This window comes from Castanea sativa, chromosome 5 (genome assembly GCF_040712315.1).
Source record: "Castanea sativa cultivar Marrone di Chiusa Pesio chromosome 5, ASM4071231v1".
NCBI lineage: Eukaryota > Viridiplantae > Streptophyta > Magnoliopsida > Fagales > Fagaceae > Castanea > Castanea sativa.
Genome location: NC_134017.1, coordinates 58,826,472 through 58,840,061, shown reverse-complemented (window position 1 = coordinate 58,840,061; position 13,590 = coordinate 58,826,472). Strand labels below are relative to the sequence as shown.

Sequence of the window (13,590 nt, the reverse complement as noted above, 5' to 3'; positions counted from 1 at the left end):
CACCAAAACAGTAATGATCCAAAACTTGTGCAAAAATATGTTCATATAAAAAAAATCTGTTCACATAAAAAAATCTGTTTAACAAATCTGTTCACATTATCTGTACTTCCCCAATACTTATCATACTTTTTTTTCATCTCTATTGCCATACTCCTCAAAAGTGGATCCCCATCAACACTACACAACTGTTGCAATTGATCTTCAATGCTAATTAGCTCATGGAAGTATGTATTAGAAGTGACAAACAAGGACCCAGAAAATTTAAGTGTCGCCTCATAAAATATGCCAAGAAATTTCATAAAGGTCTTGACATTTTCCCAATAAAGATAGTTAGGAGGACCAATGGGTTTTTTCCCATTCCTATCCGCTTCATAAAAATAAAGTTTGTAATGCCCATCCTCCTCTTCCAACCTATCAAATGCTCTCACAAATTCCAAACCACAATCAAATATGAGATAAGTGAAATTTCACCTTGTTGGCACATCAAGAGACAACAAACATTTGGCTTTGATTTTCTCATTTTCAACACATTCTTGAAACTTCTCAAACCTTGTAGGAGAGGCTCTCACATATCGCACCGCATTCCAAACCTTGGCAATTGATTTATGAATGGACTTCAATCCACTTTGCACTATCAAATTCAAGATAAGCGCACAACAACGCATATGCATGAACTCACCACCCAATATGCTACTATTTCTTTCTTTTGTTTTCTTCTTCACATAATCAATTGCCACATTATTAGAGCTAGCATTGTCCGCGGTAATTGTAAACAACTAGTCTATACCCCTCTTCAACAAACATGACTCAATTGCTCTACCTATGGTGTCCCCTTTGTGATGAGCTATAGGGCAAAAATTCAAGATTTTCTTTTGGTAAGTCCAATCCCCATCAATGAAGTGTGCGGTGACTACCTTGTAGTTCAAGTTTTGTATGGACGTCCAAGTATCTGTTGTCACACAAACTCATTGCCCAATAAAGGCCCTTCTCAAAATATCCACCTTACTAGAATAAATCTTCATACAAGCTCTTGCAATGGTAGTGCGATGGGGAATAGGAAACTTAGGCTCAACTATTTCCATAAATTCTTGAAAGCCTTGCCGCTCCACAAATTTAAAAGGCAATTCATCAATTATGATCATCCTTGCCAACACCATCCTTATCTTCTCTTCACTATAGTTTGCAACTACTAACACATTTGAACCACTTTTCCCTTCCCTCTTAGCTTGGAAAGACAAAGATTTTTGCTTATCATCTCTAGGAAAAGGCCACTTCTTACACACCTTCATGTGTTGCAACATGCCCGAAGTACCATTTATCTTACCATGACAATTATATTGGTTTTTAAAATATTTGCATTCAGACCTAGGCTTCTTGGGATCAGGACCAGCCAATTTACTGAAATGCTGTCATACTATAGACGGGTCCTTACCACCTTGTTTAGGTGATAATGGGGGAAGTGATGCACCAAGACCAATTGGTGTTGCAGGTTCAGGTGGATTAGGGCCAGGAGGAGGTGGGTTAGGGTCTCTAGGGGCACCAAATCTAGGTGGAGCATTGACATCCATCTAATTAATAAAAAAATTTCCAACCAACCAAAAAACAAAGTTTTCACAACAATGTCAACTTATAATTTTTCAGCAAATATAATATCAAATAGCTTACTCTCAATCAATGAATGTCACAATTAGATCCCATAATAGCAATAACTAATTAGTTTAGTTACAACAAGGCAACAAGAATAGACTAACAATCATTAGTCATTACTCAACAATTCATGTCATTGATATTAACAAGGAATTCATTATATTATTCTCAATATAAATATAAAATAAAAGTTAATTTTATATATATAAACTTAAAGCAGTTGTTACTATGTACTAAAAATTTAAAATGAAAATGCTGTATATGGTGAGTGGTTAGTGTTTAGTGATTACCTCTCGGTAAAGGATTGAAAGCGTGAACTCTCTCAATCTCGTCTGCCTTAAAAATTAAAACGCTAAAGAAAAAAAAAAAAGATTAGTACTTACTACTTAGTCTGTGACACACCGAGTCACTAATTAGCTACCTCATGCAATGCAATAAATTACTTAAATAATTAAGTGGGACTAAAGTAACAATGTAACTCTCCAAAGTCCAAACAAGTGCTAAAAAATTGATAATAAAAAAAGTTTATAGAAAGAACAAATGTTTAGAGGAAATCAACCCATCTTACTCTTCAGAAATTGATCCATAAAAGAAAAGAAAAGATAGAGATGGATCCATGTTACTTATAAATTATTATAGTTAACAAAATTAAAAGGAAACAATTTTTATCCTAGTTCATTCTATAACAAGACATAACTGATAGAGATAAACCTCCAAAAAAATATGTAAGCAGCCCATTCATATCCAATAAAAATCTTAAGTTATTTCATTTATAACGTTTTACTTTATATTCTATCAATTTTAATATGTCAAGTGTTTTTTTTTTTTTCATTATAAATAAATAGTTACTTTAAGAGGATAAAAAAAAGTATATAATTTTTTAGAGTGAATGAAAAATAAAAAATTGTAGAGATCTGACAAACTGCAATAGATGAAACATAAACACCAAAGACTAATTTAGACTTATTCTTCTACATGCAGTTATGTGGATAACAATTGAAACTGTCTGCACCCCCCAAATAAAACCACAAATTCAGCTAATTAAGTGGGTCATTTTAATTTTTAACATTTCTTTGCTGGGTCTATTAGACACTTAATATTTTTAACATGTCTGTACCCCCAACAATGTGTTTTCTCATAAAAGTTAAAACAAAGTACAATACAAAGTTTGTAGCATGTAAAATAACAAGAAACACAAACCTAGGACACAAAGATAACAAGAAACACAAACGTGACAAACCCATGTAAGGCAAACATTCACAAAGAAACACAAACCTAGCATGCAAAGTTTTTAACTTTTTACTACAAACAACCACAAAAATAACAAGATACCCAAGACCCAAAAGATGGCTTATCGGTGACTATGGGTGCCTGTCCATGGTGAGCCGGTGCGAGTTCAGACACGAGGCGATGAGGCGTCAGTTCGGTGAGAGGCGAGAGGCAAGAGCGAGAGACAGAGAGAATTAAGTCTTATGAGAGAGAAATAGAGTGTATTTATAGTGAGGTAAATCTGAAAATCTAGAACCAAACGGTGCCATTTTGTGTGTGTGTGTGTGTGTGTGTGTGTGTGTGTGTGTGTGTTTTTTTTAATTTTTTTAATAATAATAATACCCAATATGACGACGTTTTAGTAAAAAAAAAAAATTAAAATCCATACCCAGTAAAACAACGTCGTATCCAAAATTTGAAAAACTAATAAATGATTTTCATATATTGGTTCGGTTTGGTGCCTCATCAGTGAGGGATTTGCAGCTTCGATGACTGCACCACACCACCATCGGATGTCCCTTCACATTCTGATCGCTGGCGTCAGCTCTGTCGGTCGATTGCAGTGGCGGTGCGGGAAGGTTGGCTCTGGTACAGGTTTGCACAGTCCTAGGAGCAAGATAGGGGGTCTGTTTGGATAGAACTTATTGCTGAAAATTGAAAACACTGTAGTCAAATAATTTTTAAATGTGTGAATAGTATTGTGGGACCCATTTTTAATAAAAAAATGGCTGAAAATGAAATTTGTGGGTCCGTGAACAGTGCACGAATGCACTGTTCACGGAAGAAAGTGGCTGAAAAGTCAGAAATATACGGCTACTGTTCATGAACAGTAGCCGTTTGTCCCCTGAAACGCGTGCTGCAGTAAAAAAAAAAAAAGTGAAACGCAGGAAAGTCAACAAGTGCGGCTGGGAAAAAAAAAAAAAACTGCAAAACGCGCTTGGGCTAAACGCAGACGCCAAAACGCTCTATCCAAACACATTCAGGGTGAGTTAGAGGTATTTTTCCATCATTAGTGACATAGCTTTGATATTAATGAGAAAAAGAAAGGGAGTAGGCATGAGAGTGCTAAGAGAAAGAGAAAGCGAGTGTTTTGATAGAAGACAATCAAATATTTAAATATGTACAAATAAATCAATTTAAGTGTGTATATATATACACACACACACACACACACACAAAGACAAATATAATTGTTAAGGGAGGATGATACATGTTATATTACACACAAGACACTCTTTTAAGCAATGTAGGATAACTAATTTTAAAAAAAAATTTATTTATTGAAAAACGAACACACACTCCAAGTAAAAAGTTTTAATTGATCAAAGATAGGTAAAGATTTTAATATTTATCTTAATCTTAGCACATATTTATTAGTTTATAAAAGGTGTGTTTGGCTTTTGCTTAAATTTCGGTAACTTATTTACATAGTGTTTATCAAAAGATATGATTTTTGGTAATTTTTATATAAAATGTGTCATAAAAAGCTAAAAACTACTTATTTATTTAAATTACTGATTAGAATTGAGGCAAAAAAAAAAAAGAAATTTTTTTAAAGCAAATTCCAAATGCATTCAAAATACTTCATATGTGCTTAAAGTTTTGTAATTTAAGTGACATTTTTTATTGTCTCAAATGAAGACATCTAAAGTTCAAATTCTCCCCCTCCAATTGTCGAATTATAAAAAAAAACCCTTCATTTGCATTTTAAAAAATTTACTCTATTTAATTTTGACTAATCGGCATTTTGGTCTTGTAATTGCAAATCCGTTGTCATTGCTAGTCCTCATCAATTTTGTTAAAAGAAGTTTTCATTAATAAGGACTAAGTGTGACAACAAATGTAAATTTACAAGATCAAAATGATAAAAACATAACTAATAGAACCAAAATAACAATTCATCAAACTTATGGAACCAAAATAACAATCCTGCCAAGTCTAAGGCATTTCAAAATTGATTAAGTTGGTCCCTAATCACTGAAATATAGAGGGGAAAAATGAGTAATAGTTTAAGGACTAAATTTGGTCAATTTTGAAAATTCTTGAACCACTGGCATTAACCGCAACCAAGGAGATGTTGACTGTATTTTACAATTTTTGCCCAGAAAGTTATTTAATAATTTCATAATAATAATAATTTTTTTTAATAGTAAGCTTGCAAGAGGAAAATGAAAATGAAATGAAACTCATTATATATCAAACTTAAAAAGATGTAATTTTTATGTTTGCTTTAAATAAGAAAACTTGGCCATGTTTTGCACGTGTCAGATTCTTATTGGTTTAAAAGTCACCATAGGATTTGAGAAACCTGTGTCACCAGAATAGACACCCATACATGCATATCATCAGTAGGATCCTTATATCTATCGACATCGACCCATATATCTCACGTTTCGCTTATCCTTCATTTCATCCCCTTTCGTTTGGTCTCCAATCCCATTATTCTTAATTTCTCCGAATTGCAGTGTCATTCTTTAGAATTTCCTCACTTTCCGGCAAAATTTTCGAGGTAATAGTTATATTATTATAATTCATTGACTTGTTCAATAATCGCATTGACCTCGTTGATTTTTCGATTTTTTTTTTGTGTTATCAAATTGTGGTTTTTTTTTTCTTAGGGTTTCGAAAATAATTCTGAGAATGCTTGAATTTATTCAAAGATTGAATTTTTAGCCCCAAATGTTTAATTTTTTGCTCTTAGAATTAATGGGGTTTTACTTGTTTCTGTAAATAATGCTGAAATGTTTGCATTAGTTCTTTTCTGTTTATTATTGAAATTTCATCAAAATTCAAAGAAATCAAGCTCAAATTGAGCTAAATATTATAGAATATTGAATCCCATATTTGGTTTTTCTATTATGCATAATTTATATTCCTGACTGTTGTCTTTTATTTTTTAAATTTTTATATATGGATTTAAGAACTCAAATTTTTGTTGTTATTCCTACATTTAATCTGAAATTTATGTATGTGTGTATTCAATTTCATTATTTGAAACAATTTGAAGAATGGGACATTGGGTTCTTCCCAGCAATAAAAGTTGAAAAAGATTCAGACTTTAGGGGCTTATGAGGTTTGTGTTGATTTATTATTATTATTATTATTTTTGGCCAGTTTTGTTTCGAGACTTGTTAAGGTCGGAGGGGAATTTGCTAGTCCAGTTAGGGCTGGCTTCGTTTATTCAAAAACGGCTCTAAGAAAGGAAGAAGGTTGCATTAACACTAGATGGGGCAAAGAATGTGTGCAGGCCTGTCCTAAGTTCTTGATTGCGTCTCCTACGTTTCACGGTGGTCGTGGTGCCCTACCTTCAGCTGGTGGGCATCCGGCGGATCTCACCTTCCTTGCTGGTGGGGGGTGCTAAAAGTTCAATCACACCCGATTGATCTAACTTTCCCTGCTCGTAGAGGGTGCTAATATCTACATTGAATAGGTTTCTTTTGGTTTTTGTACTGGTTAGCTTGCACACCATATATACAGTCATGGTTACAGTTAAGCAGGTTGAAGATGACAATTTGGTTTCAAAAGTTGCAATCCCTGAGCAGTTGAAGTGTCCTCGGTTCTGTTTTCAAGGTCAGTACAGTTGCGATCTAGCCCTTCTTGTTAATATGTTAGTAAGCTGTAAAGATTCTTAGATGTTTAAAGTTTTTAGATTTCATGGCTTTTTCTTCTAGTACATTCCTGCTTTTGTTCATCTGGGGGACTTGTATCTATGATATTCCACTATTTTTGTTTTTATATTTTTTGATCAAAATGCTTACCTTGATTAGATTTTTTGCTTATAATCAAACACTTATATTTATGTCTCCATTAAATTCATAAGACATTCGATGAAAAATTGGGGACTGGAAAAAAAAATGTGGACTGCCAAATGTAGGCATAGTATGATTGCGTTCCATTTTTTCTTTTGTTTATAAATACTGGAATGATCACATGTTTAAATTTGTTTGAAATCTCTGAAACAAGCAACCTGATCTAAGAATATGTTTGGATTAATGTTTTGAATTTAATTGAACTGGGAAGTTGTTTAGTAATGGTGATTAAAAAGAATATAGAATGATTGTCATAGCAGCAGTGCCGATGGTGTTATTGTGGGGGACTGGGAATTTGACATTGGCCATGTTTATTTTTCGATGGAAGGGAGTGGTGGCTGCAATGATGCCTCAACGTTGTGGGGGTGGTTCCACACAGTATGTCAGAAGGAATATTTGATGTTTGGGAAATATGTGAAATCTAAAATATTTGTGAAATTCTATAATTTTTGTAAATTGTATACCATTGTTTCTTTTTAGTTCTGAATACAGCTAAAGTGGAAAACGAAATAGGGCTGTTGCTTTTTACTGAATTATGTTATATTTGTATCATGTAATCCGAGTTGCTTTTATAAGGATCACATGAGCATTATCAATGTACTTGTGCTCATCTACATCCTACTAAAGTAGTCTTGTCTCTTTCCTCAATCATTACTTAAAATATATTCTTAATATAATGGATTATCTTGGAGGAGTTAACTTTGTGGACATCAGATTATTTCAGGGGATGGTGTGGGTTGGCTTTAGTTTGTGTATGTCTATTGAATTTTTTTTGGTATTGTACTTCTTGATTGCTTGTTTACATGGTTTTGTTATGTGAATTATGGGAAGTCATAAAGTTGTTTATGTGTCTGTATTTGTTGGGTTTATAGAATATTGATTCTCTCTACAGAAAGGTTGTTTATGAAACATAGGGTAGATGCTTCTGCAATTAAAAAACTAGTTGACAAATTAACAGTTTTGATGAGGCTGCTGTCATTAAGAGTAGTGAATAATTATATTGCTGTATAGTTGGTACCAAAAGCAGGTGCTTTCTTTCATTTCTTCTGTTATTTTTAGGAGACACCGTCAGGGAAAGTGGGTGCCTTGATTTGAAAATTGGTCTAAACTTACAGGAAAATACATAAGAATGGTGGTAGGTAAACAAAGATGTAATTGAATCTATTCACAGATTATAGTAACTGTATATAATAACACCACTTTATATCATAGTAGTGATGGATGAACTGAATTCCATATTTGTTTTCTTTGTTTTTTAATTTTTTTAAGGAAAATCGTTTATGTGCTTAGTATCATTTAATTTGTTACCGCTCCCAAGCCCAAAAAAAGGAGGAGGATTGTGGTGGTTGACGGCCAACGTATAATTTTATCACTTTATTATGACTGTTTTTAAATAAAATGGTGGTTTGGTTTATAAATCTTGGGATTAGCTAACATCTTCTTTCACATAAATTCATTTTGATTGTTTAATTTGCCCAGATATCAGGATTCCTCTTTATCGCTTCAGTAGCCAATCTCTTTTGGATGATAGTCCATTTGAAGGACGTGTATGCATTACAGAAGATGAACAAAGTGCACTAGATTCTCTTCTTCTTGCTCAGGTGAGATTCAAAACAAATATAAACAATGATATTTGTCGAGGTCTAGCCATAATATATGTGCTCCTTTATTACATTGCCAGTGGGAAGATAAAATGTGGAAAGGCGTTCTCAGATATGATGTGACAACCTCTGAAATTAAGGTAGGTTATGCTGCACTAATCATCTTCTTCTGGTATAAGCTGTTTGTTCCTTTTGCATGGGTCCAGATTTAATCACCACAGAAGCACTTATTTACTTAGATACTTTATGCAGGTGATATTTGGCAGGAGAAAGTTTATTGCCCAGTTGAATGAAAGACTGGGTATGGATTATGTGCCCAAACCTGAGGCGGATAAAATTTGTGGTCAAGGGAATTTCTCTGAGTTTCAATGGACAAAACATCAAGAGGAGTCTCTCTTTTATGTTGCAAGTGGTGAAATGGCAATACCTGAGCTTATTCCTTCTGCTGCTATGCCTGATGGCGCTGTCTTGATTATTATTAATGTAAGGTGGAGGGTTTATGGCTTGTGTTTATATATGCAGTTTTAATCATCTTCATGCAATTATCATGACTCAAGGTGCTCATCAGGTTCAATAATTATGCATACATATGATCCTAACTTAGGAAGCAGGAACTTGGCAAACTCCCTGGACCGTATGTGTCCCACATGTATTGTACACAAATACTTTGAAGTGTGAACATCAGAGAAGTCATGGTTGAAGAGGATGGAGCGAGAGATCTTGAGGATGCGAGATTCAGTGGAGGATTATGGATGGGAGGGAGAAGATAGATTTAAATGAGAGAGAGAGGTTGGGTCTTTAGGGCAGGGGGTGGTTTGACCAAATGAGGGGCTAGGAAGCCGTTATCCTCCATGACACTTATTTTTATTTTTTGACTGGGCACTGTACTCTGTGACACTGACTGGGATTTTAATTGTTAAGTTGACCAAAGAAATTGAGCTTTAGATTGAATGACTAAATAAATCAATTTTTGGGCCATGGCTTGCGTCTGGATTGATGGGAAACTTGTTGAAGCCCAGTAACTTGACAAAATTTTTTGTTCTATTAAAGAGGCCAAACAAAACAAATTTTTGGATAAAAATTTATTGCATTCCTAAGATCATGTATTTCTAAATTAGATACCAAAATTTTGGAGGAAAATTAAAATATTTTATCTAATCATAAATTGGTTTGTTGATATCTTTTCAAATGTTATGGGACTAAGGTTTTGTTGTTTCAAATGTTTTTTGGCAGTATTATTTTCATCTCTAAAACTAATAAATAACCCTAAAAGTATTAATTAATTAATTCTTATATCTATGTTTTCAAGAATTAATGTGTTGCTGTGCAGCTGTGTTTGTATATTTTCGTAACTGTGTAATATTTTTTGTATCATGTGTGGGAATAATTTATTATAGATGCTGATTGCAATTAGTTATGCAGGCTTATATGTTCTAATGTCATTCTCAAGGGTAAGATTTGATTTGTAATCAACTTTATTTTCTAGGAAATCCCTCTGGAATACGGTCATGTCTTCCTGGTGCCTTGTGGCTCAGATAGTTTGGCCCAGGTCCTAGATACAAAATCTTTAGAAATGGTTGCAAGGTTTGCAGTTGAAATCAATAATTGCTCCTTTCGCTTGTTCTATGACTGTCCTACAGCTGGTACTTCTCATCGATATTTTGAGGTATGAGATTACTTATACTTGTTGATTTTTCACTTCTTTCAGCATGACACTGTTAATTTGGCAACTGATGATGTTATTTTCTCCTGATAATATGTGAAGCTTTGTTGCATAAGGTTATTGTGGGCTTAGAAATTTTTTTTCCATTTGTGTTTTCTTGTGAATTTATGAGGATGCATTAATGACTCGTGGTATCTGTTTCTCCACAAGGTCTGAAATAAACCTAACATTTGATGAATGTCTCCACAAGTGGGGCCATGGTAGATTTGACATTTGTCTAGTAATTGATTAAGTCTTTCTCTTTATAACTTTTAGTTTAATTAATTCATTTTTTTGTTCTTGAATTTACAAGACAACTTTCTGGTTAGTAAATACACACATGCACATTCTTGGGGGAGCAGGTGTGGGTGTTTCACATATACTAATAAAAAAAAAAATTCTTAACATGGTGGTGTCAACTCTTTTAAGATTGAGAAGACAAGTAAAAAAAAAAAAAAAAACTTAACATGATGGTGTCAACTCTTTTTAGATTGAGAAGACGAGTTTGACGCTGCATGTCAAATTATAAAATAAACCAATTTGAACTTCTCATGTAAGCATTAATTGTTAAATGTGTCACCTTATAAGTACATTGTTAATATATAACAACAGAACTACAGGAATCTCAACAGTTTTTTTTTTTTTTTTTTTCAAAACCTAATTGGCATTTATCATTTAACTTAATAGAGGATGGAGGTGAAGCAGTGAGTTTGGTTTCTGATACTAAAATTTTGACAACATTGAAGATATGGTTAATGAACTGTACATACTACATACTTAGGTACCTTTTAGTTGTTCCTAGAGTATGTGTTTGGTTTAATAGCAGTATATTTTAAAAACTAAAAAGTGTATTTCCTGTGCCAAAAATTTTATTCTGCTTGGTTTATGATTGGAAATGCATTTTTTCCTCCTTCGATAATGCAGGCCTGCTACTTTCCAAGCCCTTTACCTGTGGAGCTGACACCTGTTGATACTTTTTTTCATGAGGGGCGGAGGGGGATGCGCATCTCCGCCGTTACAGATTTCCCCATGAAGACCCTATTGTTTGAGAGTAACAAAAAATTTAAGGGAATGGTGGAGGTTCTTGTTGAGATATGTTATCAATTACAGGAGAAGAGCATTCCATATAATTTGTTGATATCCGATTGTGGTAAAAAGATCTTTTTGTTTCTTCAGGTAAGATGGCCTTTAGTCTCATTATAAGCTTCAAATTTTTTCTTATTTTACTACATACTTCACCCTAGGAGTGATTTGTAAGCATTAGTTTAAATTGAAACTTGGATTTCCTATTTTTTTCCTGGACACTGAAAAGTTAGCAGATTGAGGTGCACTTTAGGAGTGTGGCAGGAATAGGTAGACAATGTACAATTTATTTCAAACCTCTTACTTGTCCTATATTTTGACCCTTATGTGCCCTTTGAGAGAATATAAAAGAATCTTTTTGATAGCTGTGTTACTTACAGCAAAAACATCTGTCTATATATAGTTGAATCTCTTTTTTGCATTTTTATTTTGTTTCAAATTTGAAATCAGAAGCAAACGTTTGATTTTGAATTACACATATACCACAATGAGCTGTATGTCAAATGACTCATCTTCTTCTATAATAGTGAGGAGATTAGAGTGTGCTTGGAAAGTGATGAAACCAACAGCTTATTAGAGTTTTTAGTTTATTTTTATTACTATTTATAGATCCCATTGTATTTTTTGGTACTATTTATGAGTCTCACTGCACTATTCAGTTAGCTTTTAGCTTTTTTTCTACAATACTTTTAGCAAAAAATTTTCAGTTTCAGCTAAATAAACTATTCCCAAACGGACCCTAAGGTAGTGGGTTCATGATCCGGTGGGTGCCTATGTGGGTAACATACAATTTTTTTTATTAAACAAAAATCACTTTTTATGGCTTCTACATTTTCTTTAATATTTACATTCTGGCAACTTCATTATGCTTGTGCAGTTGTGCTGAGTTCTGAGAATTTACCTTGAGGCAGCATATAATTTTTCTTTTTTGGAGATGCTTCTTCCTCCATTTGTATAATGTATCTTTTCATGAATATGCATGTGAATTTCTTGTTGATATAGTTATCATGCAAAGTTGATGTAACTCCGGAGGTTCAAATGTGCTCTGCCATTGGTTTTGGATTGACTGAGTGTTTGCTAATCAGTGATTGATTCTGTGCAGATGCAAAATATGGCAAACTCCGGGACCCTATCAGCTTGGGAGTGCGGAGGTTATTTTTTGTTTCAATCAAGGTCTGAATTTGATCAAGCCACTGAGGAGGCTATGCTTAATAAGCTGCGTGATGTCTCTCTTGATGATGAAGGCTTTCAAGTAGTGAAGGAGCTCTGTTGCAGTATTGCTGATAAGTTCGCCGCATGAATTTGCACCTTTGCTGAACATGCGGCACAATAGATGTCCATTTGACAACTGTTGATACTTTATGGTTAACACGATCTTGTTTTCAAACATTCTTGTGCTCTTTTGCAATGTTGTGGATTAGTTTGTTACTTGAATTTGGGACCTTTGATGAATGTAATGCACGAGTATTTGTTGATTCTTTATGGTTAATGTGATTCTATATTTCAAACATTCTCGTGCCTAACTCAGATATGTAATAATAAACATGAAAGAAGTGGGATTCGTGGTTTTGTTCATAGTAATGTTACTTTACTTTGGATTTGATGTGATGAAACTTACCTTTGGATGAGGGAGGAGGATTAATAAAGCCTTTTTTTCCCCCCAAATCAAGGGCAGGAGAGTAAGATTGAAGGTGGTTTCCTTATTGCGTGACCATATTAGCATTTTATTTGTTAGGATTGGCTGAGACATGTTCCTCAAAAAAAAAGAAAAAGAAAAAAAGAGGATCGGTTGAGACATCATGACCCAACCCCACTAAAGGCACGAGTGGACATTGGGCTAGTGGCATGGGTGGCATGGAAATTATTCAAAGCGCTTCCTAGTTTGGGATTTGATACCAAGACTTGCAACTCATTTCTAGTAGTTCATGCTCCAAAAATTAATTCAATGAAAAGCTTTAACTGTTTTTTTTTTTATGATGTTAAATATAAAATCGATTTTATTTTGGTCCCTTAAATATGTATTGAGTTTGATTTTGGTCTTATAACTCTTGGGAACTTAGAAATTCTGAAGGCACGAGTGGATATTGGGCTAGTGGCATGGAAATAATTCAAAGCGCTACCTAGTTCAGGATTTAATACCAAGACCTACAACCCGTTTCTAGACGTTCATGCTCCAAAAATCACTTCAATGAAAAACTTTAACTGTATGTTTTATGATGTTAAATATAAAATCAATTTTATTTTGGTCACTTAAATATGTATTGAGTTTGATTTTGCTCTTATAACTCTAGGGAACTTAGAAATTCGATGAGAAAATTTGAGGGATACAATTGTCTCCACGGTAAAGGATTTGTCTGTCTCACATGGACCTAGGTACCACATTTGTTCTCAATAAACTCATCTTCTGAGGTAGAATAAGCTTGAATCTGACTCATCTTCTGAGGTAGAATAAGCCATGACTGTCAAGGCTTGAGGAGAA

General features: G+C 33.8%; 1 protein-coding gene across 1 annotated transcript; it reads left to right on the top strand.

The window, feature by feature from the left end:
* The first annotated feature begins 5,161 nt into the window (after positions 1–5,161).
* LOC142636388 (GDP-L-galactose phosphorylase 1-like) lies at positions 5,162–12,621 on the top strand. Its single transcript, XM_075810597.1, has 8 exons — positions 5,162–5,425; positions 6,031–6,486; positions 8,205–8,326; positions 8,407–8,466; positions 8,579–8,809; positions 9,813–9,992; positions 10,953–11,204; positions 12,214–12,621. Exons 2-8 carry the CDS (start codon positions 6,396–6,398, stop codon positions 12,409–12,411), a joined length of 1,134 nt encoding a protein of 377 aa, XP_075666712.1. The 5' UTR covers positions 5,162–5,425; positions 6,031–6,395; the 3' UTR covers positions 12,412–12,621.
* Positions 12,622–13,590: the final 969 nt, after the last annotated feature.